The sequence below is a fragment of the Vicugna pacos genome, chromosome 29, assembly GCF_048564905.1.
Source record: "Vicugna pacos chromosome 29, VicPac4, whole genome shotgun sequence".
In the NCBI taxonomy this organism is placed as follows: Eukaryota; Metazoa; Chordata; class Mammalia; order Artiodactyla; family Camelidae; genus Vicugna; species Vicugna pacos.
Window position 1 is genome coordinate 20,274,999 of NC_133015.1, and position 26,081 is coordinate 20,301,079.

The 26,081-nt window shown below is 42.8% G+C and overlaps 1 protein-coding gene across 1 annotated transcript in view; it reads right to left on the reverse strand.

The window, feature by feature from the left end:
- Nucleotides 1-26,081, reverse strand: part of CLVS1 (clavesin 1) — a gene marked incomplete at its 5' end in the record, with an annotated part of 54,654 nt that overhangs the window by 1,535 nt on the left and 27,038 nt on the right. The window contains 2 exons of the mRNA XM_006204687.4: nt 12,124-12,359; nt 15,653-15,763. Coding sequence (XP_006204749.3) covers nt 12,124-12,359; nt 15,653-15,763 — 347 coding nt within the window. The remainder of the gene's footprint in view (nt 1-12,123; nt 12,360-15,652; nt 15,764-26,081) is intronic.

The window sequence follows — 26,081 nt, forward strand, 5'->3', positions numbered from 1 at the left end:
GGTGATATTATTGTCTCCATTTGGGGGATGGGAAAAAACTAAGGGACAAAAAGGAAATCAAGTAACAAAGGAAAGGCAACACAAATCGGGAATGGAGAGTAGGACAGGTTTATCACCATCACAGTACTCCTTGGTGTACCTAACGCGGCAGAGATGTTTAGCTGAAATATTAAGTGTTCCTTCCACCTCACTGTAAATATTATTTTCTGCCTAAGATCCATATCTCCATTCAGGATGTGTGTGTACTGTAGAAAGTAGAGAATAAAGAAATCAAGAAGCAAATCAGTAGAGTTGTCTCAAAACAACTGGGTTTCTACTCTAAATATCGATCTAGTCAAACAGTCCAACTTCAGGTACTAAGCGTAACCTTTGAAAATGAAATGGATTCACTTGCTCCTGGGACAGAGCAGGGGAAGCCCCAGGTAGTAGTGTAGTTCCGCTCTTTTATGTATTACCTACATATATCTTAGCTTTAATGAAAGATCCGTGGTGTGTGTGTGTGTGTGTGTGTGTGTGTGTGTGTGTGTGTTGGGGGAAGCAGAAAATAGATTTCTATGAGAAACAGAAAAGCCAAAGACCCAAAAGGCATTCAAACAAACAAACAAACATGACAAACAGGAGTACGGCTGCCCGTGCAGCCACCTCCGCCCAGCACCTTGGACAGCAGCCGCTTGATTGCTTTGCCCTCCAGGCTTCGGTGAAGATGGAGGATGTTGATAGCGGGTCCACTTTATAGACCCTAAACTGCATTTCTCTTCCTTCGTGCCAGTTGGCTTTGTTTTACAACATGGTGAGAGAATCACAGCCACAGAGTTAGAAGGGACCTTTGCAGGTGATCTAGATCAACCCACTAGGAAATATTCAGTAAGGGGCCTTTTCTGAAATATATCTGACTTGAGAAATTCACTCCTCCAAGCCCCTAGAGGAGCAGCTCGGCTAGAAAGTTCTTTCTTCCGTTGAACTAAAACCTGTCTTTTTGCAACTTCTATGTGCTCTTTCTGATTCTGTCTGCTGGGGCCACCAGAATAGGTGTAACCCATCTGGCCCACATAACAGCCCTTTAAGTATTCATCCAGTGCTGTCTAGCCCTCTCTCTGTCCCCACAAAGGCTATCCAAACTCCTCTTGAGCCAAGGTTTCTAACTAACACTCTCCTGCATCTCATCAACTGGCTGCCCTCAAAATAGAGTGAAATTATTGCTTCCTGTTTTTTTTTTCTTTTTTGTATGCTTCTCCTGAAGCATAAAAAAATGCATCTAGATTTGACTTAGCCTTTCTGGCACTCATGTAACACAGCTGAAGGAAATTTTAGCTATCGTTACACATGCTGCTGTTAAACCATTTCTTTCCTATCTTGAAAATGTGTGGTTGAATATTAAATTTCATCTTTTTTAATTTGGCTCATATTATCACCATGTCTTCATCCTTTTGGATCTAGAAATTCGTTATCCATCCAAATTATTGTCTGTGATTTTCAGGAGTATTGGATTCATTTCCAAACTTTCCCTTCCCCTGTTTCGGGAGCTGCCATGGGGGAAAAAAAAATCAATAAAATCTCAAATATTGAATTTTCAAAAAAAATCACTTATTTACACTCACTCATGGTAAGAAATGTTTGTGAACACCTCCTGCTATATGCCAGGGACTGTGACAAAACATTCAGAAACCCTCATTCTGTAGTGGAAATATTGTTTCAGTTACTCAGCCATAGACTCACAAACTGATTGGCGCCCAGAGAAGAGGATGTTTGGGGGAAGAGGTGCATTTGCTCTAGAAGGAAAGGAAGGAAGGAAAAGCTGTCATTCACACAGTGGCACCATTCACAGTCCTTATTCAGGTGACTCTTCCCTCCACCTAGAGGCATATTTGGATCTATGTGGGGTTTTTTAATCCCTGCACTGACAACAGGGACACAGAATGCTAGTTTTCTCATCTCAGCCAATAAATTGTCTTGGGTAAGTGGCAGGTAACAATTGAACAGTTATGAGGAACTGAGCATGAGGGATCAAACATAATGTCTTTTTTTCTTGTTTGCATTTTCCCTAATTGAGAAGGTCACCATAGCATCTTTAGTTTCAGCATGGTATAATTCCATTTACCTGGTCACACAATGAATATCTGATATAAGTAACACATGATATTGTGAAGTATTTGAAATTCATTGGAAAAGCAGAAAGCAAATGTTGCCTTTTTGAAAATCTAGCCCAAAGAAATGAAGCCAAGAGAAACACCCTTCTTGAATCTTGCCCTTATTCCATTTAGCTGAGTCAAAATACTCTCTGGGAAAACTGATCAACTGCTCACTGTTAAAAACATCTCCACCATTTGTAAATAGAGGGCTCAGGACATGTGCGTTTTGTGCAGTAACCATGGAGAAGCCACTTGCCTTGCAATCTTGATGCCTAGATCACTCTAGGTGGTAATCTCCTCATTCAGTGGCTTTGCTTTTTCACACGAAGATTAACACTTCTGCTAAAATAAACATTTCAGACTTTTCTCTGGGGTCCTCTTTCCAACACTGAAAGCCAGCTTAACCTCAAGGGCAAGCCCTGGAGTAATTTGAGCTGTTTCAGCCACCATTATCTCAGTGGTGTAGCAGACTACCCCAACCAAGGCTTCACTCTTGCCTTGAGAGGCGCATTTAATTTTCCTGCTATCATTTCCCCCCCCACTCCCTCCCTCTCTCTCTCTCTCCCTCTCTCTCTCTCCTCCTTCCTCCCTTCCTCCTTTGTACTTTTCCCCTTTCCTCTCCAAAATTTGGAACTTTCCCCACAAACTTAGAAAGCAGATATAGAGCAGTAGATTATTTACATTACAAAAGGATTCTTAATTTTACCAAGCAATTTACCAAAGCATTCCTTGAAGCAATGTCACCCTAGTGCACCTGAGCAATGAGAGTATTCAAGGTCATAATTAGTGTGTGTTGTGCCCAAATCCTTCAGAGGAACGCCGGGCGTCAGAGTGAGGTCTGCAGATGTCTTAGGGCCCAAACTGTATCCCAGCAAGTCACTGTCCTTGCCATCATCCTACTTCCTGTGTGTGTGCAGGTTTACAGAGTTTTGAGGAATGGTCATTCAATGTGGATTCGGGTGTCCTGAGAGGGTCAGAGGATTGTTCAAACAATACATTTCTAGCATGCAGCTATTTCTGGAGGGTTTTTTCTCCTATCAATCATAACTTAAAGCAGCAACACAGCAAATGGCTGCAGGTGTCTGCCCCACCTGCTTTGAGTGGAGTCATCTTTCGATAGATTTCGACTGGCTCAAAGAGCCACCAGTCACTTTCGGAGCATTCTTAATTTTTCCTAATGGTTCTCCTCCCTCTGACATTGACGGTGCGCACCCTCAGTGGAATTACTTTGGTAGAATATGATGTTCTGAAGCAGGTAGAGAAATGCCAGAAGCTGCCACCAGCTGAGACAATGAGGCTGACTCATTCCACCTGAGTTTGAAAAGGGTGACTAGTGTTCTTGATAAAAACTACCTTCCAGAATTCTATTTTTGAGTCAAATGACTTAAATGGATCTAAATGATGGGATGTTAATAGAACTTCCCTGATATGCCTACGTTAGCCTGAATGTCCGTTTACTTCCCAAGTAGCTGTATCTTCCCCACTCAGGATGGGGTTTGGGGGCAGCAGAGCGCATAGATGGTGTGATGGATGGAAAGCTTTTCAGTTGTGTCTTAAAGAAAGGGTAACATCAGGGCTGGCAGGAACAATGGGAACAGGGGAACAGATATCCCAGATAGCGGCAGTGGTCTGAGCAAAGGCAAATGCCCCCAAAAAGATGCTCTGTAAGCCCTTGTAGGATGAATGAAGGAATAAATGAATGAATACACAAAAGTGCAAGAACAGACATGATAAAGGAAACAGAGCATTGGACTTTGCAGGAAGAGAACTAAATTGACACTATCTTCCCACCTACCAGCCCTGCGATCTGGGCTAAATCATTTAAGCTCTGTGTGTTTTAGCTACTTTCTGTCTCACACGGGGATAGTCATCTGTCTATTTTTTAGCCCTTTTAATCTGTATTTTTAAAATTCTATATTAAAAAAATTTTTTTTTAATTCTCAAAACCTGAAACACTCAATTTTTCAAAAACCTTCAGAATAAGTCCAGGAACATCTGTGTCCAGGCTGGCACATGGGAAAATACTACAATCTAGGGCTTTGTCACTTAAAGTGTGGTCCCCAGACCGGCAGCATGGGCACCCCCTGGGAGCTGCTGAGAAATGCAGATCCTCAGACCCACCAGCCATACTGAATCTGAATCTACGTTTTAACAGGACCCTGGTGTTTTGTACACATGTGGTAATTTTCAAAGTATTGCTGCCTATCTAAAGAACTGTGGGGCATTTAGAACCTTTCCCCCACCAGGTTTGCCTAAAAGGAAATCTGTTTTCAGCTACTTCAAGAACAGTAAGGACCATCATGTGTAGCTCATTCAAACCAAATTCCTGCTTCTGTTTACTAGTTGATGTAATATCGTAGAGTCAAAGGAGTTCATGAAATGCCTAATTGATGACTAGAGAAAAGCTGTCTGTTTGGGAAAATCTGTCTTCAAACCTGGAAAAGATTTCAAGGGGAGGGAAGATATTTCAGAAATTCAAAGCTAGGCCATCCAGCTCTCCTACTTCACATTTTGTCAGAGTGTATGTCATACAATTCCTTTTTTCAAAAGTTTTGAGCATATACTAGATGCTAAATGAGGAAGGGAAAAAAGTCTCTGCCTTCAAGGTATTCACATGAAAGAGACAGGAAATTGATATAAAAGCACCTGTCTGTCACTCTGGCAGCTGCTTATATACTCATTTCAGAGAGTCTGCCAAGGCTGTGTCAACAGCTCTCACACACGTTGGATAGTCAGCATCGTGTCTTCTCCAAGCTGGGCATCCGTGTAGGTGCTGAGCCAATCAGAGAAGCCCTGCTCAAGTTGCTGGTGGGGCTGATACACACAATTAACATGGAAACAAATGGAAAGTTCTGGAAAGTGAGAAGTGCTGGGAAGCAAATGAATCAGGGTGCTGGGACAGAGAAGGCCCAGGGAAAGGATGCACTTTTGTGAGGATGCACTCCTGGCCGAGGTCAAAGATTACTGTGATTCATTTTGGGTCATTGTTTAACTTTGGTCCCAATCAACATTTATAAGATAAAGAGATGGAAAGAGCGACAACCACTAGCCTCTATAGAACTGGTCACCTGGAGATACCCTGACGTCACTCTGAGTCTTATGAGAAGAAAATAATTTTGTTGATTGTTACAGATGCTTTATAGTTTAAGTTATGGGTATATAATCACCCTTGCTCCATCCCCAAGAGGGGTTCACAGTTTTGAAGGCACCAGCCTGCTATGAGTCCCCTTTGCCCCACGAAGCAGTAAAGCTGCCTCTTTCCTTCTAAGCTCCAAGACCCTGTCTCTGAGTTATTTGGCTCATCAGGGATGGGGGCCAATCTTTTCACAACAGTAATACTAACAAAGACCAACAAGGAACATAGAAAACAAACTTAGGGTTACTAAAGGGGAAGGTAGGGGGAGGGACAAGCTGGGAGTTTGGGATTAGCAGGTGCACACTACCATATATAAAATAGGCAAACAGCAAGGGTTTACCGTACAGCACAGGGAACTTCATTCAGTATCTTGTAAAGAATCAAAAACAGAAAAAGCAAGACCAGTAAGGATGTAACTGCTGTCCAAGCTGAAGTGGGCAGGCCCACCCCAGAACAGGGTTGGGAGTGGGAATTCAGGGCCCCCGCGAAGACAGGGCCTTCCCGGCAGACAGAGGAAGAGAGGGGTCTGTGTCTCTAATCCCTCCCTCCTTGGCTTTGCCGCCTGTGCTCAGCACCCCTGTGCTCGGCCATGCTAGGCACAGGGCCCCAAGGGCATAACATTCCTGCCCTAGGCATAAATTAAGTGGGACAAGGCCAGTGTAAGTCTGACTTCTGACCAGGCCTTCAAGGCTTCGCCCTTTGAGCCACCACGCCTGCTCATTGCCTGCTTCTCTGTTAGGGGGTTGGGAGTTTTCATCGTTAGTGAGAAACTTCCACCAGGAAAGAATTTAAAATTCTAACAAAATGTGAATCCTTATGTATAACACTGGGGAAGGAGGAAAGCCACTGTTTACCATGCGGTCCTGTTCCACTGTAGTGCTCGGAGGGCACAGGCCCCACCTCCGCTGCCATCTGACAGCGACCTCTGAGGTTATGCTCACCTGAGAGCTGAGGAAGCCAAGACTCCACACGGTTAAATGACTTGTCCAGGGTCACATAACTAGAAAAATCAGTGGAAGAAAGTGACCAGAACCCACATCTAGTCTGATAAGAGGAGACTGGGGGGCGGGGGGAAGACAAATAAACAAGAAGAAGTGTAACCATTGTCCGAAAGTCTCAAAGCTGAAGCAAGCGGCCGGGGCTAGGATGCGGTGGCCCGCACCTGGCATCCCTGAAGCCCATCTTGAAGAGCACTGGGGCGAAGTGAAGCAGGGCCAGTGGCCTGATCACCATCAGCACAGGGACACGGGCAGCCACATCCCAGTGGGGGCCATGAAGGGGTTTCCAGTGAGATGCTGGAGGCTCAACAATGCTCATTTAAGGCCTTGATGTGAAAACTCACAACACCCTAGTCTGGACACTTTAAGCCTGAATAAAATCTACAAGGTTTGTTTAAACCTGAAAAGGAACTGTGGCTCTCTCTGTAAGCCCACATTGTTTTTATGATTGACACTTCCAAGAGATTTTTATCATGTATCACGTCAAATACTTGTTTCATCCATACGATCATTAAAGCCTAGAAGGGAGATGCGCTGCTGGCTAGACGTTGAGTACAAACAGCGTCAGCTTTATTGGAATCTGCTGGAATCGGGCAAAACGTTTGTTTACCAACAGCAGTGTGTTCACAGGAAATAAACCGGCTTTGTTTTTCTTGCCTAGACTACATCTCCCTTTCCAAGTAGTTGCATCTGACTGTGGGGCCTCAGCAAACAGGAGTCTTTTTCAGAACCTACACTCTGAGTCATCAAACACTTTGCATTTGAAACAACACCCAGTCACACCCGTGTCTGTTCCTCTTCCTCTAATTCAGCCCTCCTTCTTTGCTCTGCCAGGGGCTTAGAACTCCTCACCTCATCATCTGTCATGTCATTTGTTAAAAAAAAAATGGTGTGTTCCCACACACAACATTTTATCTAGCCTTCTTCGTGTCCTTACACACTGAACCCACGGTATAGATTTTCCTTCACTCTAATGGTACATGGCTCTATAAGATGTGTTTGTAAGGAGAGGGGCACCCTTATTTCTGCCACAGCAAGGAAAGCTGTATAAAAGCAGAATATCCATCTCGGATGCACAAATGACGGTGAGGCTAGGCAGCTATTTTTCCTGGTTCTTTAATAAATGTTAACAAACTCCTGTCACCATCCCCGCAACACTCCACTAGCCAATAACTGGCACCAAACACCGGGCACACATGGCTCACCCAAGAGGTCCTTGCTTCTAGAAGGGAAAACACCTCAGGCATTAGCTGCCTGAAGAGGAGTGACACCCCGAGGGTACGAAGCCCACTCCTGCTGGAGCTGTAAAGCAGTCGCGAGACGACTCAGAGGGCAGCAGGGACTGCTGGGCGTTCAGCGAGAAATGATACATTACGTAGCTTCACTGAACGTAGCAGCTACATGGAACATCTGTTCCCGGCCACGCGGTAAAACGGACCCTTTTTGCCCTGACTGTTTAGAAGACAAGGGTCCTCCTGTTCCCACACCGCCGCCCCTCATTCTTTTCGTGTGGATTGGATTTCATGATGATGAATTACTTTTGCCGGAAATGAGCAGTTATCCAGCAAATGTGTACATTTACCCTATAAAACGCGGACTGCATGCCGAAAGATCACCAAGGTCATGGCCAATTCTACTGACAGTTGAAGACTGTTAAGCTGACTTTTTTTTTTTTAACCACCCAGGCAGGAGCCAAGAGGGAACAACATGGCCAAAAGTTTCCTTCTGGTTCAGAAATCTGAACTCAATCCAGGCGTTCCCTCACATCCCCCAACCCCCTTCAAAAATAGCAGGTGGCTCACGGTGTCTCTGACACCATTCCTCTTCTAGGACAAGAGTTTAGGGACCATATGGATGAAGAGGTTTAGTCAAAGGGATCAAAAACAGTCCTTCCACCGTGTAGCTGGACAAGACCCCAAAGCACTGGCCCCTCCGACCTCCCAGTATACCAGGTAGACTAGGTGGATCATTCCTTACTGGTGCCAGTGGAGTTACAGCTCAGGTTTTTAAAGCCTCTTCCTCTATAAATAATTTTCTGTCTTCCTCATTAGTTCTAAAGATTTAACAATTAAAAAAAAAACAACAGAGTTATTGCATATACTCAGCCAAACCTTGTCTATAATCAGGCTGCATCCAAAACCCCTCAAATTACTGGAAATTACACAAATGGACAGCTTTGACTACATGAATGGTGCTATCTATAGCTAAAAATCAATCAATCAATCAATCAATCAATCAATCCCGGGAACAAACATCTTTACATGGTAATACACACTGAAGGCAGCAGAATCATGGTCACGTCAGGCCAACTTAGACAGTCAGCGCAGAATTAATAACCAAAACGTTCTGTGTGTGCTCTTCTATGTGGACAGGGTGATATTGCCACTTTTTGCATTGAGGTGCTTTGCTCACACTGGTCTTTTTGATTCCATGAAATCCAGGGGCCTGTGGTCGCGGCACTGAGGAGGTCTCCCTAAGTACCTGTTGAAGGATGTGGCCAGGCTGACACACCTCCCCAGGTATCTCCAAAGTCACACTTGGCTCTGCTTTTCTTCAGAGTGACTCCATTTCGTGGCTGGGCGGCTGTGCCATGGGATGGATTTAGTTATCAGGCTTCATTCAGCTCACTGGTTGTACAAGGAAAGAGAAAATGTGCTTTTCTGCCCATGGTGATTTTCTGGCTTCTCAGGAGGAACCATGGCTCCAACCGTCATCAGGCCTGGAGTTTCAGGGCTGAGACCTGAATGTTTATTTGGACAATTAATGAGCTGAATGAGCCTGGAGCTCCAGATAGCACATAAAAATGATAGTAACAATCCCTTTCCTTGTACAGCAGGGATGCCAGACGGAGCCCAGATCAAAATGCAGGCACAGCTGAGCACACGGTGAGGGGGCTTCCAGGAAACAGAGGATGGAAATTGTGAGTCACAGTTCAGCCCAGTTCCATGAACTTAAATCAGCTTCCTGACTTTCTATCTCAAATACCGGAGTGGTGTTTTCCATCCTCTAGCCTCTGGGAGACAAGTGTACTGTGACATGTCAACAGTGGCTCTACTCAGAAAGACTTCTCTGGTCAAATAGCTTGGGTGATGCAGCTTCTTTTCACTGCAGGACTTCTCAGGACCTTAGCAATGGTACTTAGAGGAAAGGAGATATTTTTTAAAATCTCAGTACCAGTGAAAAAGGGCATAACTGTGTACCATGTACTTGGATATTTTTTAACTAAAAAATATTAAATGCGTATGGAGCACCTGCCACGTGCAAGACATCACACTTTTGGAAGAAGCGAGCAGTGTGGCCGAATCCAACATCTCCAGACTCAAAGTTGGGAGACTTGCGCTGTATTCCCAGCTGTTCCACATGAGCAGTAATGGGCAAGGGGAGGGAGCGGTATCTTTACATTGTTGTTAATAGTCCATAAAATTTAACAGAAATTTACCACCTAAAAGACTAACACTTAAGTTAAACATTAAGTAATTTAGTTTTTATTAAAATTAAAGATCTTAGAAACTGATACAGCATTGTAAACTGACTATACTTCAATAAAAAATTTTAAAAAAGAATGAACTAGTTTAAAAAAAAAAAAAGATCTTAGGTGGGAGAATTCCATGAAATAACACTGATTCCAGCATGGCAACATCAATTTGTGGTGATGTAATAAATGCAGTGTCCTCAGTACCCAACATGGACACACATGGGCACACATACACACACACACAGACAGACACACACACAACCATAAGGGGAACAATGCCTCTGGATGGCCTTTAAGGACCTTCTCCAGCTCTGAAATCTCCTAAGTTCCTGATAATAAGGAGAAGGATGAAATGTATTTTAAATGCAACTTTAACATCTTATATACAGTTTTTGTGCAGGGTGTTTATCCTGCAGACAGAAGCTGTCCGCAGTGGTTTAGCCAAGAGGAACCCACTCAAGAACAGTGAGAGGACGGCCCAAAACAGACTCTCTCTCTCCCTGGCCGCCCTGGCTTAGGTTGCTGGTTCCCATCCCAAGCCATTCCCTCCACCTTCCCAGGCAGCAGAAGCTCCTTCGGTTTGGACATCGCCCTCCAGTGTGAATCAGGGTGGACTCCAGCCATGCACATAATGGTGGGAACCTGGGTTCTGGCTGCAACCACTGAGCCACTGGAATCAACATTCCTGCAGCCACCTTGCTTTGCGACTTCTCATTATGTGAAATAATACATTTTCCTTATTCTTTAAAGCAGCTCAGTTGGAGTTTTGTCATATCCACAGCCAAATAATTATAACTGATACAAAGTCTATTTACTGTTATCTGTTGGACAGTATTCAAAAGTCTAGTTACCTACTTTCTGATTCTAAAACATCTCCAGTAGTAAATCAGATGAGGAGGAAGTGGGGTGCTTCAGACATAAAAACAGTCCTAAGAACCGAAAGTGAAAGCCAATGGTCTGGAAGCAAGGAAATAGACCGTAACAATTATTTTATAATTACAATATTACTATAATAATAATCTAATAATTATAGCAATGGCCTGGGAGCAAGGAAATAAACTATAAAAAATAAAAAACAAAAACAAGAGTTAAAAATATGAAACCCAGGGTTATCTAGTAACACTAGCAGCAGAGAATGCCGCACACTCAAAAGCCACAAAGGCATCATCATGTCAAAGAACAGATCAACACTGAAATAATTAGTGTAGAGAAATTTTCATCCAAATTAATAATTTTTCAAAGTTTTTGTTCTTAGAGGTTGAATCAAAATTACCTGGGGGAAAAAGAGCTTGTCAGAACCCCTCATTCGTTGAGAATCTCACACATCTTGGATCCCACTCTACCCGTGTGCCGAAATGCGTTGTCCCGAGCCGCTTGGAACTCAGAGACCATTTGTGTTCATAAACCCCATTATGAAAAGTGAGTAGGTCCCGAGGACAGTCACAAAAGCCCACTTGACTACAAATGGAAGTAGTTCCCTGAAGACTACAGGGAACTCTGGAAGGATTAGGACTATGGGCGGTGTCTACCCACTGGAAGTTACAGAGCTGTTCCAGAGGTCAGACCCAGGTCATCTGGCTCCGAATAAGGACGCGCTTCCTAAAGCCATGCAGCAGGGCACACACTGCCCCATCAGCTGCCTGCCCGTCTCTGGACCATGCGACTTGGGGCTGGCTGACAGCCTGTGCTGGCGAACAGACCACCACATCAGGGGAGAAGCTGGAAGAGATGACTTTTAAAGTCTCCACCAATTCTGCTTCCAATTTCCCCACACCCCTCTGGTTTCTGAGAGGTCAAAGGATGCTCTGAACGGCCTGGACTGCTGATTTTCGTCCTTCAGAGCCCAGCTCAAATGTCCCCCGCTTTAGAAATAGATCCTAGAAGCCTTACTTGGCAGATTTTCCCAAGGCCCACTTCTCTGGGTTTTTTGGTTTTTGTTCTTGTTTTTGATTTATTTTTTTTTTTGATGTCTTACTCATATTTGTACTTCCAGTGCCTAAATCAGAGCCTTTGACCAAGTAAATGCTCAATAAATGGTTCCAAATGCACTGATGAGAGGAACATTTTCTAGCAGGTTGCTTTTCATCCAGTGTATCTCAAAGGTCCCACATTTCATTCGCTGTGAATTAACAGACTCCTTAGAGACGAGGACTGAAATCACGACGTAAGTGAGGTCCCAGCCTTCTACTGCTTCTTTCATACAACGAGGACAACTGAATTTCTGGGCCAGCCAAGCCCCATTTACTTTCAATTTTGGTGAAATCAGCTGAGAATGTATTGCAATGTATTCTATTCAAGTTCTGCGCCTGTAGAAGTCTTCGATTACTTAACCCACAATAAGCCCAAATCAAAAACGCGTATTAACCTCTAACTGGGAGGCCTTACCTCTTCATCGGCTTCGGTGAGCACTCTCTCTCCAGGTTGGAGGATGTGTGTTTCACGTGCATTGCATTGTAGGAGGTGTGAGTGTAGTCATTTTCATCGCTGTAGTCAGGACCGAGTAACGTCCGGGCCCAGGTTCCCATGTCGTAAGGAGGAAGAGTTCCTCCAAACTCAGAGGGCAAAAATTCAGGGTGTATTAGCTGGTGGAGGCTGTTTAAATTGTTTCCATGCAGGAAAATCTGAAAAGAAAAAAATAATGAGCGACTAAAATATCTAAAACATATGACAAAGCATTTAATCTAACACACAATTTAGCAATGACAGAGTGGATACACTGCTGGTGATCATGGTATTTAAAATGGCATTCAATTTTGTGTCTGTAGCTTAGTCTTCATAAAATGTTAATTTATTGCTCAGAAAAGAGGCTGAATTAATAATCCTTGAAAGTGAAGTTCGTGAACAAATTGGGTATTATTTGGCCTTGGCCCAAATTTACACATACAGTCGTCCCTTAATTATCCCTGTGGATGAAAACAGTAGCGATGCAGACCCCCCAGCCCCCAGTCATGCTTCACAGACATCCCCACATTGCTCTGTGCTCCCCTCTGCCCTCTGTACCCCCCTCAACCCTCCCCATCCTTCCCAGGCCTACATCACGACAGCTTCTTCCTTACTCTGTCCCACTCCTGTCCCTCCCCACCCTCCCTCCAATTAACTCCTCATTATGTGATGGCTTCTATTTGTTTTTTTTCTGATTTGTTCATTTACGTCTTGCTTCCCCACAGGAAAAGCCGAATACAGGAAAAGGGACAGTGTTTTCTTACTCTTTTAAAACATCCCTGTCCCAGGGTGGTGTGGGCACAGGGTGAAAAACTCAATGCTTAGTCAATAGAATGGAAAGCTGTGACCTGAGAATTTACGGTGGGGTGTTTTTGCAGCATTTTTCTATTTTTGTCTGGATTGAGAGCCAATCCCCTCCACAAACAAGTCTGCATCTTCTAAACATGTGGTGGATGGTGATGGAAATTAGTCAAACAGGGAAGAAACAGCCCCTAATAACAACTATTTGCAGACAAGTCCATCAAGTGGACAAGCCACCAGGTGATAATTAGCATTGCCTATGATTTAGGAACTGACTTCTGAAAGTTTATTTAAAGTGCATCTGTCTAATGGAATCAGTCCCCACTGTCCATATTGCAGGTTCAATACCCAAATATAGGACCATCAATTACACCCGCACACCCCACACTGAGCCGTCATGAAATGTAAGTGAGATTTTTAAAAACACACGTAGCACAGCAATATACCACATACGTATTATATTATGCCACATACTATATACTGCAGCATCCCTTGTTTATTGTGATTCATCCTACTGCCCTTCACAGATACTGTGCTTTTTATAAATTGAAGTTTTATGGCAATACTACGTCGAGCAAGTCCATTGCTGTCATTTCTCCAACAGCATTTGTTCACCTCCTGTCTCTGTGTCACGTTTTGATAATTGTCTGTATATTTCAGACTTCTTCATGATTATTATATTTTTGTGGTGATCTGTGATCAGTGATCTTTGATATTACTATTGCAATTTTTGTTGTTTTGTATTTTTAATTAAGGTATTTTTTTTTTTTTAGACAATGCTACTGCACACTCAGACTACAGGATAGGGTAAACACAACCGTCTACGTACTGGGAAACCAAAACATTCACGTGACTTGCTTTATTGCAATACCGTTTTTTGAGGTGGCCTGGAACTAAACCCACAATATCGCCAAGGCATTGCCTGCCTTTTACTATGTACTGTATAAGTATATCATAAACCCTTGCTATGTTGTCTTTTGTACAGATTTTAACTTACAATGTAATGGCATCATTGTTTTAAAGAGGAAGGGGACAAGAAGCTAAGTGCTAAAACTCTTCACAAGAATACTGTAGCACCTCAGAAAGCAATGTACGCAGGATTGTTGAGTATGACTGAATTTTAACAATGATTTTTTTTTAAGAAATTCACGTACTCTGGCTTTTGCAAAATATCTCACAGGAGGAATTGGAGTATTTGGAGCATGGAAAAGCTGGAGCTAAATCCCGATCCTGGTGTTAAGAGCAAACATTTGTACCCACCCACCTAATACCTCCAGTTCTTAAAGGAAAAGGAACACTGTTGGAACTGGCCCTCTCCTGGGGGTCCTGTAGGATGGAGGGATTCCGCAGGTCAGAGGCTGGACTCCCCACCTGTCAGATTCTGCTCTGCACCCCAGAGCTCCAGAAACCCCCTTTGATAGCACAGCACCAAATGTCGATTGCTTTGTGGGAGGAATTCCCATTGGCTCTTTTCAGAGTAGAAGATGAAGCCAATGAGAAGTGTGAAGCCAAACTGGGGACATTCTAGACCACTTCTCTGTACTTAGCACTGTCCCGAGCCCCAGACAGATTGCAAATTGTCCCAGACGGTCTCTGCTTCCTGAGGCCGGTGAATTCTATTTCCTAGTTTCATGCTCATTTGGGGACAGAAGAATTACTGCTCCCATACCCCACTGCAGTGTTTCCTAAGGACCTGGAAGCATCTGAGGTCCAGGAGTTAGGAAGCCTGTAGAGTGTGTACTGGGGGTTCCCTCACATCATCATTCTCCCGCTGAATGCTTGGAGCTCTTCCCCAGCATAGGCTTCCTGAGGTAGAGAAGTTTATGGAAAGTTTTGTAAGACTGACTCTGGTTCCCTTAAGAAGTGAGGCTGCTGAGCCAAGCAAGAGCTGGAATCAGAAGCTTATAAGAAAAGAGAGCTAACCGGTACAGAGAAGTAAGGGTCACTGCGTCTCTACTCCAGGACTGGCTCCATGTTACCCGCTTTCTTATGCTGCCTCATTGAATTACCCCAACCGCGCTGTGATGTGAGTGTCAGTTTTTTCATTTCATAAATGAGGAAACTGAGATTCAGAGTGGTTAAGGAATGTGTGGTTTCTCAGCTAATCTGAATGCCATGAAAAAAACCCAGCTCTGATGGAAGATTCTGGCTTCGCAAATGTCATCAGCTGATGCCATCAATATTTAAAAAACTTCTTCCAAAGGGCATGATTATTTCCAATGAAGGATGCTTTCCCAGTCTCAAAGCTGATGGAGCTGGCAGCTATAACCCAAGAGCCACAGGGAAAAATACAAATTATCAACAGTTTTCATAGCAATAATACATTTGCAGGGCAAAATGTTAGCTCTTAAAATATTCCATGAACAGGAAGCTGCTTGACCCGGTATCTCCCACAAGCATCCACAGTGAAACAGGCATCTGGTATTTGCATGCCTTCGATGTTTCCTTTGGTTTGTCACCGGGACTCTAAAATATCCCAATTCTACTAAATTATTGATTAAATCCATGCCATTTGCAAACTCCAGCTGAGGCTCATATGCTCAAGGACTGAAAAAAAGCAGAAAAAAAATACGATGAAAAATAAAGAGAGGGGGAACGAGAGAGAGATTGCGAGGAGGGGCTTCGTAATTGTCCCTCTGAATCCCCCACTTTGGGTATTTGTTTTCGTTACCCGTTTCCTGGTCTTGTCTTTAAGGAATGGCTTGATGAGCGTGTACAGGGCGTGAATGTACCAGGGCTGGTTGACAAAATGGACTCCTCCGAAGCGGGCAGGAAAGCTGTCCTGGGGCAGAAAGAGAGAAACACACAGCAGTCAGCACACATCGCAGGTTAGACGGGATTCTTCATGGCTTCAGGGAACCAAGGCTTCAGTTCCCACAGCCCTCAGCACGCGATCTCTCTCCTGCCCCTCCTTCTCTGCCCTCCCGCGGCAGCCCTCTGTACTGGGTGATCAGGACAATAGCTGAACTTTCTGGGTGATCGAGGCTGTGGAGGATGGGATTGGAAAAGGATTTCGAAGGCTCTTCAGAGATGGGGCTCTCTGGAATCCCCCAAATTCTGACAACATGTGTAGCACCTTTTTCACAGTTTTCAGAACTAGCTCCTTATTCCATCCTGAGACCAAAACAGTAGGTCCCAGGGAAAGACACTTGCCGATTGATGGGCTAGTTGATTCCCCTAACTGGGGTCAACACATTTTGGTTTTTTAAAATTTATTTATTATTGAAGTATAGTTGATTTACAATGTTGCATTAGTTTATGGTGCACAGCATAGTGATTCAGTTATACATATATATATTCCTTTTCATATTCTTTTTCATTAAACGCTATTACATGATGTTGAATACAGTTCCCTATGCTATACAGTAGGACCTTGCTGTTTGTCTATTTTATATGTAGTAGTTAGTATCTGAAAATCCCAAACTCCCAGTTTAACACTCCACACCTCCTCCCTCTCCGCCATGGTAACCACAAGTTTATTTTCTATGTCTGTGAGTTTGTTTCTATTTTGTAAGTAAGTTCATTTGTCTCATTTTTTGTTGAGATTCCACATGTAAGTGGTATCATATGATATTTTTCTTTCTCTTTCTGGGTTACTTCACTTAGTATGATGATCTCCAGGTCCATCTATGTTGCTGTCAATGGTGTTATTTTATTCTTTTTATGGCTGAGTAGTGTTCCATTGTATAAATATGCCACACCTTTTTTTTCCTTCAGTTTTTGGGTTTTTTGGTAGGGGGGAGGTCAGTAGATTTGTTTGTTTGTTTATACTTAGAGGAAATACCGGGGATTGAACCCAAGACCTCATGCATGCTAAGTATGTGCTCTACCACTTCAGCTATACCCTGCCCCCATGCCACAACTTCTTTATTCAGTCATCTGTCTATATACTTTGTAAATATCAAGAAACAAGAGCATTTTTTTTAATGTTTCCAATTTTAGACTCCAGCTCAGGGCATACACTGATGCTTTAGAAGCTGAGGAGCTGCTCTGGGTACTAATTAGACCCATAGAACAGGGGACCTTAATGATAAAGCCTGAGATTTGTGACCCACAGCACCAGGTCCTGAGTTCCTGAGGAAGGGCTTCCGAAGGTTGCATTCACTGTGGTTAATGGAATTAAAAAGTAAGAACATCTAATGCAATTTGAATTTGCCTAGTGTGCTGGCAATCAAATTTATCTCAACAAACATATTTGTAAAGTGTTAGGAAGATGGGATAAAAAGGGAAGGCGCTTCACTATCTGAGCTAACAGTTCAGGTAGTTAGCTGCTCCTCGGGGGTGTGTGAAACGCCTTGCCTGGGTCTTTTTAAGTAATGAGAAAGGGAGGTTGTCAACTTTTTTCAGAGCCCTTTGAGTCAGCAGGCTCCTACGCCGAGACCCAGTTTCCAATGTAGGTACATGGAACTGTGCTTAAAGGTTGACCTTTAACAAGCATAACAATAATTTTGCTTCAATCTAGACATTTTACAGAGTACAAAGGAATTAAATATTTTGAAGTTTAAACTAGATAATTTCAGTAAAAGGGCTTTATTTTGCAGGGTGTATAGTTTTTGTTTTGTTTATTTGTTAGAAACTTACTGAAGCCACCAAGTGAGGGTGGAGAGACCGCTGATACCAGTTTGTACATTGATCATAATCTCTCACTATTCCAGATGTGAATTTAGAAAAACAGAACTTCTTAATAAGGTTTTCTTTTCTCTTTTCGGTACAGTTTGGGATCTAAAAATTCTTCGGTTTCTTAAAAAGAAAGACCATTTCCAGAAGTTTTTCCTTTGCAATAAGTGCTGAGCAATGGCCTTAGTCTTTTGGGGCCTTTTGAACTTGCTACTCAGAAGTGTGATTCATTATCCCACACACTGTGGGTTCTGGGGCTGCAGGAGAACAGAGGGAAGGGTTTATCGGTAAATCAAGGCTCTACTATCTTTTTCAATAGGACCAATACGAGGGTTTGTATTTCTATTGCGAGTCTATTTGCTATACATTCCTAGGGTGGTAAAGTGGAAGAAAACCCTGTAAACAATGCTCCAGAGGCAACAGGCAAAATTTCAAAGAAAATATTAACCTTTAAAAAATGTCTAGAGACTCCTAATTTTAGTCTATGGAACCTCAATCCCCAAAGACAGCAACACTGTCTTCTATCTGTGTCAGAAGAGGTTGAAAAAAAAAGCACTGGGCTGAGACCCCTTCAGTTGTCTCCAGGTTGGCCCGGGCTTGGAGTCTGTCTTCTTGAAGACACGAGAGTTTATTGATCTCATTCAGGTCAGCAAGCAAATAGGTGCAGATAAATGCATGCAAAATCCTGTGCTGCAGTCAATTTGGGGTTTGGACACAGGGTCACTTGTCTTCAAGTCCCTCCTGTAAAGTTCAAATGAAAGGCTCTCCTGTGTAATAAGGGCAACATGCAGATGTTCTGGGTGTCCTTGAATGAGCCTGACTGCATTATTGAAAATGCTCTGTGTGTGTGTGTGTGTGTGTGTGTATTGTGCAAAGGGAAAAGTGAGGGAAAGGAAAATTAGCAAACATAACCCTCTTTTAAGCAGTGCCTGATCTCATTAGCAAACCACAGATAAAAGGAAAGTTGTCTGTCACACAGCTGTCTCCCAGGACCCCAGCGGAGTCCACCACCTCATGGGGGTGCATTTCTTAGGGTCTTAGGGCTGGAGCAGCAGACTTATCTCAAGTTGGTAAACCTTGACTGGATGACAGTGTAACACTTTGTTTCTCAGACTTCTTAGCAACTAAACAGTATGCTCCAAAAACATATCCCAGGTTCAAGAAAATGGTATTAATTTTGTGCATTTCATGCATTTATCAATAAATATATAACATCATTTCAATTTATAAAGATATTCAAATTATAAAAATTTTCCCCAGTTTACTTTAATTTTATTTCCTTATTACAAAAATTATACCCATCCTAGAAAAGTACAAGATAGGTGAAAAAAAACATTATTTGAAAAATTAGACAATACAAAAAGATAAGAAAGAAGGAAAGAAAAAACAGCTATCATCCCACAGCTAAAGACGTACTCTGACTATTTTCTATCATGCAGGGCAAGCTACGTTATGTTATAGGAACTTGACCCCTGCTTTTTATCATTTAAAACTGAAAAGGTTTATTTCTTGCTCAGGCAAAATGTCCCTGCTGGGTTGGCAGGAGCCGGGCTGGATTTGCTCTCAGCCAAGGATACATCCTCCTCTGGGGGCCAGTCCCCCAAAAATCACACACTGTATGATTCCATTTATATGACATTCTTGAAATGACAAAATTATAGAAACAACAGTTTACTGGTTACCAGGGGTTAGACAGCGGGTGGGGGTTGAAGGAAGTGGGTGTGGCTATAAAAGGGTAAGGGAGAGATCCTTGCAGTGATGAAAACATTCTGTATCTTGACTGTATTGATGTCAATACTCTGGTCGCGTTACTGCTCTGAAGTTGTTGCAAGATGTTACCAGTGGGGGAAACGAAATAAAGGATCTCTGTGTTATCTCTCACAAGTGCGTGTGTATCTACACTTACCTCAAAATAAAAATTAAAGAATATGATTGTTGTGAATATTTCAAAACTCCCCAAAACACGAGTAGCCATTTTTTTAAGTAGAGTAGAAGCATTTCTAAGGATGATCTTTCCTGTCTTTTGTGAAATGTTAAACAAAAAACGCCAAGGTAAATGTAAGGTACAAGCTACGTTGCAGGACCTTCTAAGGGGCTCTTCTGTATTTTCTTTGGGGGTCTTGGGCCGTGTTAAGTGATTCTTGCAATCCATCAGAAACATCCTTCATTTTTCAATGGGCACTTCATTTTCACACTGCCTTGATTCAAGCATCACTCAGCAGCCTTTTCTTGTATTTGATCAAGATTGAGGAACAACACGGTAGAGGCAAAACCATTTCTTCCCTCCTTCTCTGAGAATCAGATACAGATGTTACTGGTGGCAGCTGGCCGAGTTTCCTGCTGGACGATGAAGCACTTACGAGAGCTATTCTCTAAGATTTGTAATGCCTGCAGGGTAACAGACTTCCAAAAGGGTTCAAAATACACCTGACCTCAAAATCACATTGCCCTGTGAAGCTTGGGGAGCTCTGTTCAATTCGGCTGCCCCCTCAAAGCCCCATCCTTCCTCACCTCTTCTACTGCTCTTACTTGGAAACCGGAACAGGATCACTCAAATTCACAAATACTGTGCTCTGCCCCCACCATCTAGTAATATTCCTCTGAAAACCAAATGCAAAGAAAAGAGAGAGGATGAGCACATGAGCTGCCTTTTAGACCGTCTGCCTCCTTCCCTTTAGTAGTGCTGAGTGTCTTTTAGGACCTTGGCAGAAGGCATCCATTCATTCACAGAACCGCATCTGTGTAGGTCTGCAGAGGGCATGAATACACAAGCTTGAAGTTAGGACTGATCCTCCAGTTCATGCATGTCCTACTGATGACACCCATTTTCCACATCAGAGCAGACAGATAAAAACATTTTCAGCTGCATAAATGGGCTTCACTGATGCAAGAGGGCCTTCTAAAAAAGTGCTATGTTTTAAAGTGATGGATTTCTATTATAGCACATGGTACTCATTAGTGTGAAAGTCACACATCCACCTATCTGCAAGGAAATGGAGAGCTCATGGAATGGCAGTTACAGGCCAAATGCTTTACATACGTCAGCAGCAAGCGTCAGGAAGAAGAGCGTGTGCTTATTAGAGAGGCCGCCGGGCGACGGCTCCGCTGATGATGGGCTGTGGGTTTTCTTCGCTTATGTGCTCCTAGAAGGCAGTGTTGGTTTCTGAGAAGCTGGACCAACCCCGTGCTCTTCTGAGGGCAGGAAAGGCTGGTTTTTTTTTTTTTTTTTTTAATATGGGTTCAAATTAGGCCATACTGGAGGGTGAAGTCTTTTATCTGCAGATCCTAGAACAGTTATAACCCTTTGGCAATTCTCCCAAACAGAGTGAGCAAAACTGGCCTTCTCTCAGTCACACTGGCCCAGACCAGCAGGTCAGGCTCAGAACCTTGCCTGGCTGCGACCTTGATCGTCTCTTTCATATTTAATTCTGTTCTGCAGTTCGACCAGCAGTCATTGAGCTTCTCCTAGGAGTAAAATGCAGGGGTTGGGGGATGGATAAGACACATTTAGTGTCTCCAGTCCGTTCATGGTCTGTCTAGTGGGAGAGGCAGGGAAATGACGCTTTGTTTGAGGAAAAGACACAGAACTCAGAAGTCAGGGTCTGTGGTTAAACAGCTTAGGTAACCAGAGGTGAAGGTCAGCGAAGGGTGGGTGGGGAGGGGATAGCTTGCTCAGTATAGTGCGTATAGTGCTCACTTTGCATGCATGAAGTCCACCTCCAGTAGCTCCATTACAAAAATAAATAATATAGATAAACAACAAAGACCTACTGTACAGCACAGGGAACTATATGCAATTTCTTGTAATAACATATAATGGTACAGAATCTGAAAATAAAAAATATATATGTATGCATATGTATAACTGAATTGCTTTGCTGTACACCTGAAGCTAGCATTGTAAATCAACCACACTTCAATAAAAAAGTAAAATTTTAAAAATATATAAATAAATAAACAGAATTACCTTCCCCTCCAAGATAAAAGAAATGATTTAAAAAAAGATAAGATCAGGGAAGGCTGAATGTTCTGCAGCAGTCAGGTTTTTTTAATAAACCTTATAGAAAAGAGCTAACAAAACATTTGGTGATTAATGAATACACGTGACTATGTTTTAGAGTCTTCAAGAGTTTATTTGCCACCAGGAGTCCCTGTATTTTTCTTAGCCTCATTTTCCAAGAATGAGCTTACAGATAATCTCTATTGTAAAAAATAAAAAAAAAATTTTTTAAGGAAGAAAAGGAGGGAAGGAGGGAAGGAAGTAGGTCAAAAATCATCTCATGGTGCCTATCTGTCAAATTTTTGCCAAGACAACAGAAAATGTTGTCCATAAATTTAAAGACTATAAATTTAAAGAATATCTTCATGACACTGGTATCTGCATCACACCTGGTAGAAAAGCCTTTAGAGCAAGAAAACCAAGATAATCCCAACTGGTTTTTCACTTCCTACTTAATGAAGCTCCAACCCTGTAAAAGACAGTATTATTAGTTCCATTTTAGGGATGAGAACATTGAGGCCCAAAGAGTTTAACTAATTCACCCCATGACCTATAACCAGTGTGCTTTGGAGTCAGGATTTGAATCCAGGTATTTTTAACTCCAGAGTTCCTATATTGTCTGCAAATTCCTTTAAATAAAAGGAAGGAAAGTTGTTGAAATACATTAAATAATAATAATCAGATCTGAAGTTTCCAGACTTGCATAAATAACGGATAGGTTAGTTGCTGTTACCTTGTTGAGCCAGGCTTAACATGCTTATTCAGCACAACTAAGGTGAACAGCAAGGGTCGGGGGTTAGGAAATTAGTCTTAGGAACTCTAGAAGTCTGTCTTGGGCCCCGTGGACGATGCATCTTTAACTGGTGGTTTGCAAATATGCAGTTAAGCTCGACATGCAAAGTCCAGAAGCTTCTAGAATCAGGAAGTTATGCCAGAGAAGCCCGAGAGCTTATGGAGACATAAAGAAAGATACAGAGTGTAACTGAAGCATGTAGCTCTGTGAAGCGGCTCCTCCCAGGGACAGACAGTGTTCCCAGAGGAAATCCCAAAGAATTATGTTAAACTATATTAATGTAAGAAGGTAAAAGAGAAGCCTGATTTCAGATTCAGCTTTGGAGTTCCCTTGGCTGGTGAAACAATTACAGGTCCCTAAAGGCCCTCAGCCTTCAGTGTGTCAGCAAATTTTTCTTTTTTTCATTGCTTATTCAGATGCATTCTCAGATCTCTTAGAGAAAATTCCCTAGTTTCCCTATTATTCTCTTCCTTATTTCCCCCCAAACACTTCTTAAACAAACAAACCAACCTTATTGGTAGTCTTGTTTGTACCCTCATTTGTTCCTTTCTAAATTCATTGATCTAGTCATTAATTCTTCCTACATTCTCATCCCACTTTTATTGGTCAGTCACCTGGTAGTGTGCCTGGTTCTGGGGGCAAACGTGGACTAGGTGGCCCTGGTTCTCCTCTTCTCCAGCCACAGGCCCTCATACGGCTTCCACTGAGGCACTCTCCATCATCTCAGGACGGATGGGACAACTTGCATTCTATGCAACAAAGTTACTGACTTCATTTGTGTTCACCAAACTCACTGGTCAGGTCTAGCTCAGGGGTCTTCAATCTTTTTGATAGTGTGTACTTACATATAAATTGGATGCATGGATAAAATCAGAATCAATGTGGTTAGAAAATAAAAGCTTTTCTTCCTATACGTCAGTGGGTCATCTTGTGCATGATCCTGGGGCTACCAATCTCTCCCTTCTTAACTACAACATGTGTGTTTCCTTGCCTTGAGGAAGCAAATAGGCAGCCACTGGTTGGAAACACTTCGTATTTCTGGAGCACAAACAGCATGGGCCAAATACTGGCAGAGGCCACGAAGGCTCCTGAGAGCTGCTGCCCCTCTCAGGTCCCAGGAAGCCTGTAGTTCTGCTGGCATCTCAGCAGCTCTGCCATCCTGTGAACAGGCCCCCCAGGCACTCTTGATGAACAGCCAATGATTTTGATGACCTGAATAAAAGTCTACACCTTGGGAGTACGTAGCCATCACCATCTGGAAGACAATTAAGAACCTCCTAGCATCCATTTTTTCTTGTTATAGATTTTACCCCTTTTTTTTTAACCTAGATAATGTTCCAATACACATTTCTGACTGTGGAAATAGACTGGGAGGCTGACACTTGTGCAGCCCTAAACCTCTAGCTTCCAGGGCAGGTGCTCCAGCTTCTGGTACGAGGCCACACTTGGTGACCACCTGGCCACTGCTCAGGAGGCCACCTTTTTGGCTCCTGCTCTCAGGAAAGTGTTAAAGGCAAAAATGAATAATGTGAAAAATGGGCCTGATAGGAAGTGACAAAGCCTGTGAGAGCAGAGAAATACAGAGAGAAGCGGTTTTTGGGGAAAAGGCCTTAGAATATAGATGAGGCAAGAGCCAGTGAGGATAATTAAGCCAGAAGCCTTGGGTTCCCCTGTTTTCTAGGACTGGGAAAGTTGGATAACTATTTCCATTTCCCAACCCCCTAACCGTGCCTAACTTCTGCTTCTTTCTGTGCCTTATGGTGGGGTATAGAGAGTAAGTTAAATCTCATGAATCTATAAAATATGTTAATAAATTGCCTGATAAGCTGGCAGATTGTCCCTGGATGGGAGACCTAAAGCAGAGGCAGGTGCCATGCGGAGGAGCTGCCTTTGACAACTCACTTGACTGCCCTGGGGGAAGCTACCTGCCTGAGAGGGTCAATGAAGGGTTTTTTCCTATACGGATAGGCTCAGTTTAATCATATTAACTCTCAGCACCTTAACAGTGTTTCTTTCCTCTCTGTAGATAACTTTCTCAGTTGATTGCAGGCTGGGTCCCTACACCAATCTGGAAGACTTGGACCCCACCTACTGCCCCAGCCAAGGAGAAGGCTATTTCTCCATCTCTTGAAAAAACAATTTTGAGAACTGACAGTTCACAATCATGTGTTTGTTAAAGATATCTCATTCTTAAAACTAACACAACATTGTAAATCAACTAGACTTCAGTTAAAAAAAAAAGTCTCATTCTGTTCTCTATTTCATGTCATAAAAATATCCCAGCCACAATAGGAGAGAAAAAAAAGAATGGAAAATATCAAAAAATAAGTTTTCTGGTAAATTTCAAATAAAGCTTGAGTTCCCTGTTTTCCTTCTTCATCTTTTATAACCTGCACATTGTTTAAAGTCCCCTGCAGATCTTTCCTAACTGCATGAACCCCTGGGTTATGTGTGTCTTTCTCAGAGCTCTGTAGCATCTTGAGCCCACCTTTATTCACATGCTTCTCACTTTTCTTTGTAAATATTAGCTTATATATCTATCGTTCCTACAAAACTGTGAGCCACTTTGGGGCAGGAACCCAGACTTATTTATTTTTCTTCCCCATGCTTTCTCATTTTATTTTATTTTGTTATGTTACATATTATTATTTCCTGGTGACCTAGCACAGAGTACTCAGTGTTCCTTGATTGACTAGGTCCCCCCCAGGGTTAAATTATTCATCAGTTATTCAAAATTAGAAATGAAGTTTCCCATAAGTTCCATGTTCAGAATGGCAGCTGCATTCCTGGAATCATCAATAACTCCCTCCAAGTATGTATCAGCCATCAAGGAGACATATATTAGCTATGAGTAGCCAAAAGCAATTCTACTGCAATATTAATGGAGTATACCCCTGAACAACCCGAGGGTTAGGGACATCAACCCTCCAGGCAGTAGAAAATCTTCTATAATTTATAGCCTGCTCTCTGCATCCATGGTTCCTCCGTATCCATGCAAAGCCCAAGTACCCTCAGATACTGTGTGCCCCGTCCTCCCAACAAGCAGAAAGTGCCTGGCTGCTCCTCCGTCGCATCCAGCCTCAGGTCCTGTAGTATTGTAGAACTTACTACTGCAAACATTTACTATTGGACAAACATACCACTGGACAAAATGCACAAATGAACGGTCCCTCACAGTTCAATCCTATATTTCAAGGGTCAGCCATACATCCTTTGCATCTTGTGAAGATTGCTGATAATTTGCCCCATAAAACAAATCTCTGACCGGGAGCTTTAAACAGAACTGCAAGGGGGTTGAGATGCCGACCCTGGGCTGAGCCAGCCTGCTCAGGGCTGAGGGACCCACCACGCCTCCAGCCTCACAGGGCACTGAGTTCAAAGGCCTCAGCAAAATGACAAATTGTCTGTCACGGCCTTTAAGTATCATTTACACAGTGATAAAATCCAAATGTTAATTCCAAAAATGCACAGAAGGTTCTGAATGTAAATCAGAAGGGCAAAATTGAAGAGGAGGTAATAGGTATCTGTTCTTAGTGGGAGGGAAATAAGTGTAATTAAAGAAGATTTGCAATTTAGAGAATCAATGTCTATGATTCTGTGTAGGAAGATGTAGGGAATTTAGAGCTTCATATACTGGGTCTTAACTCCTTAACTGATCTTCAAGGCCCTCCAAAAAATACCTCTTAGCCT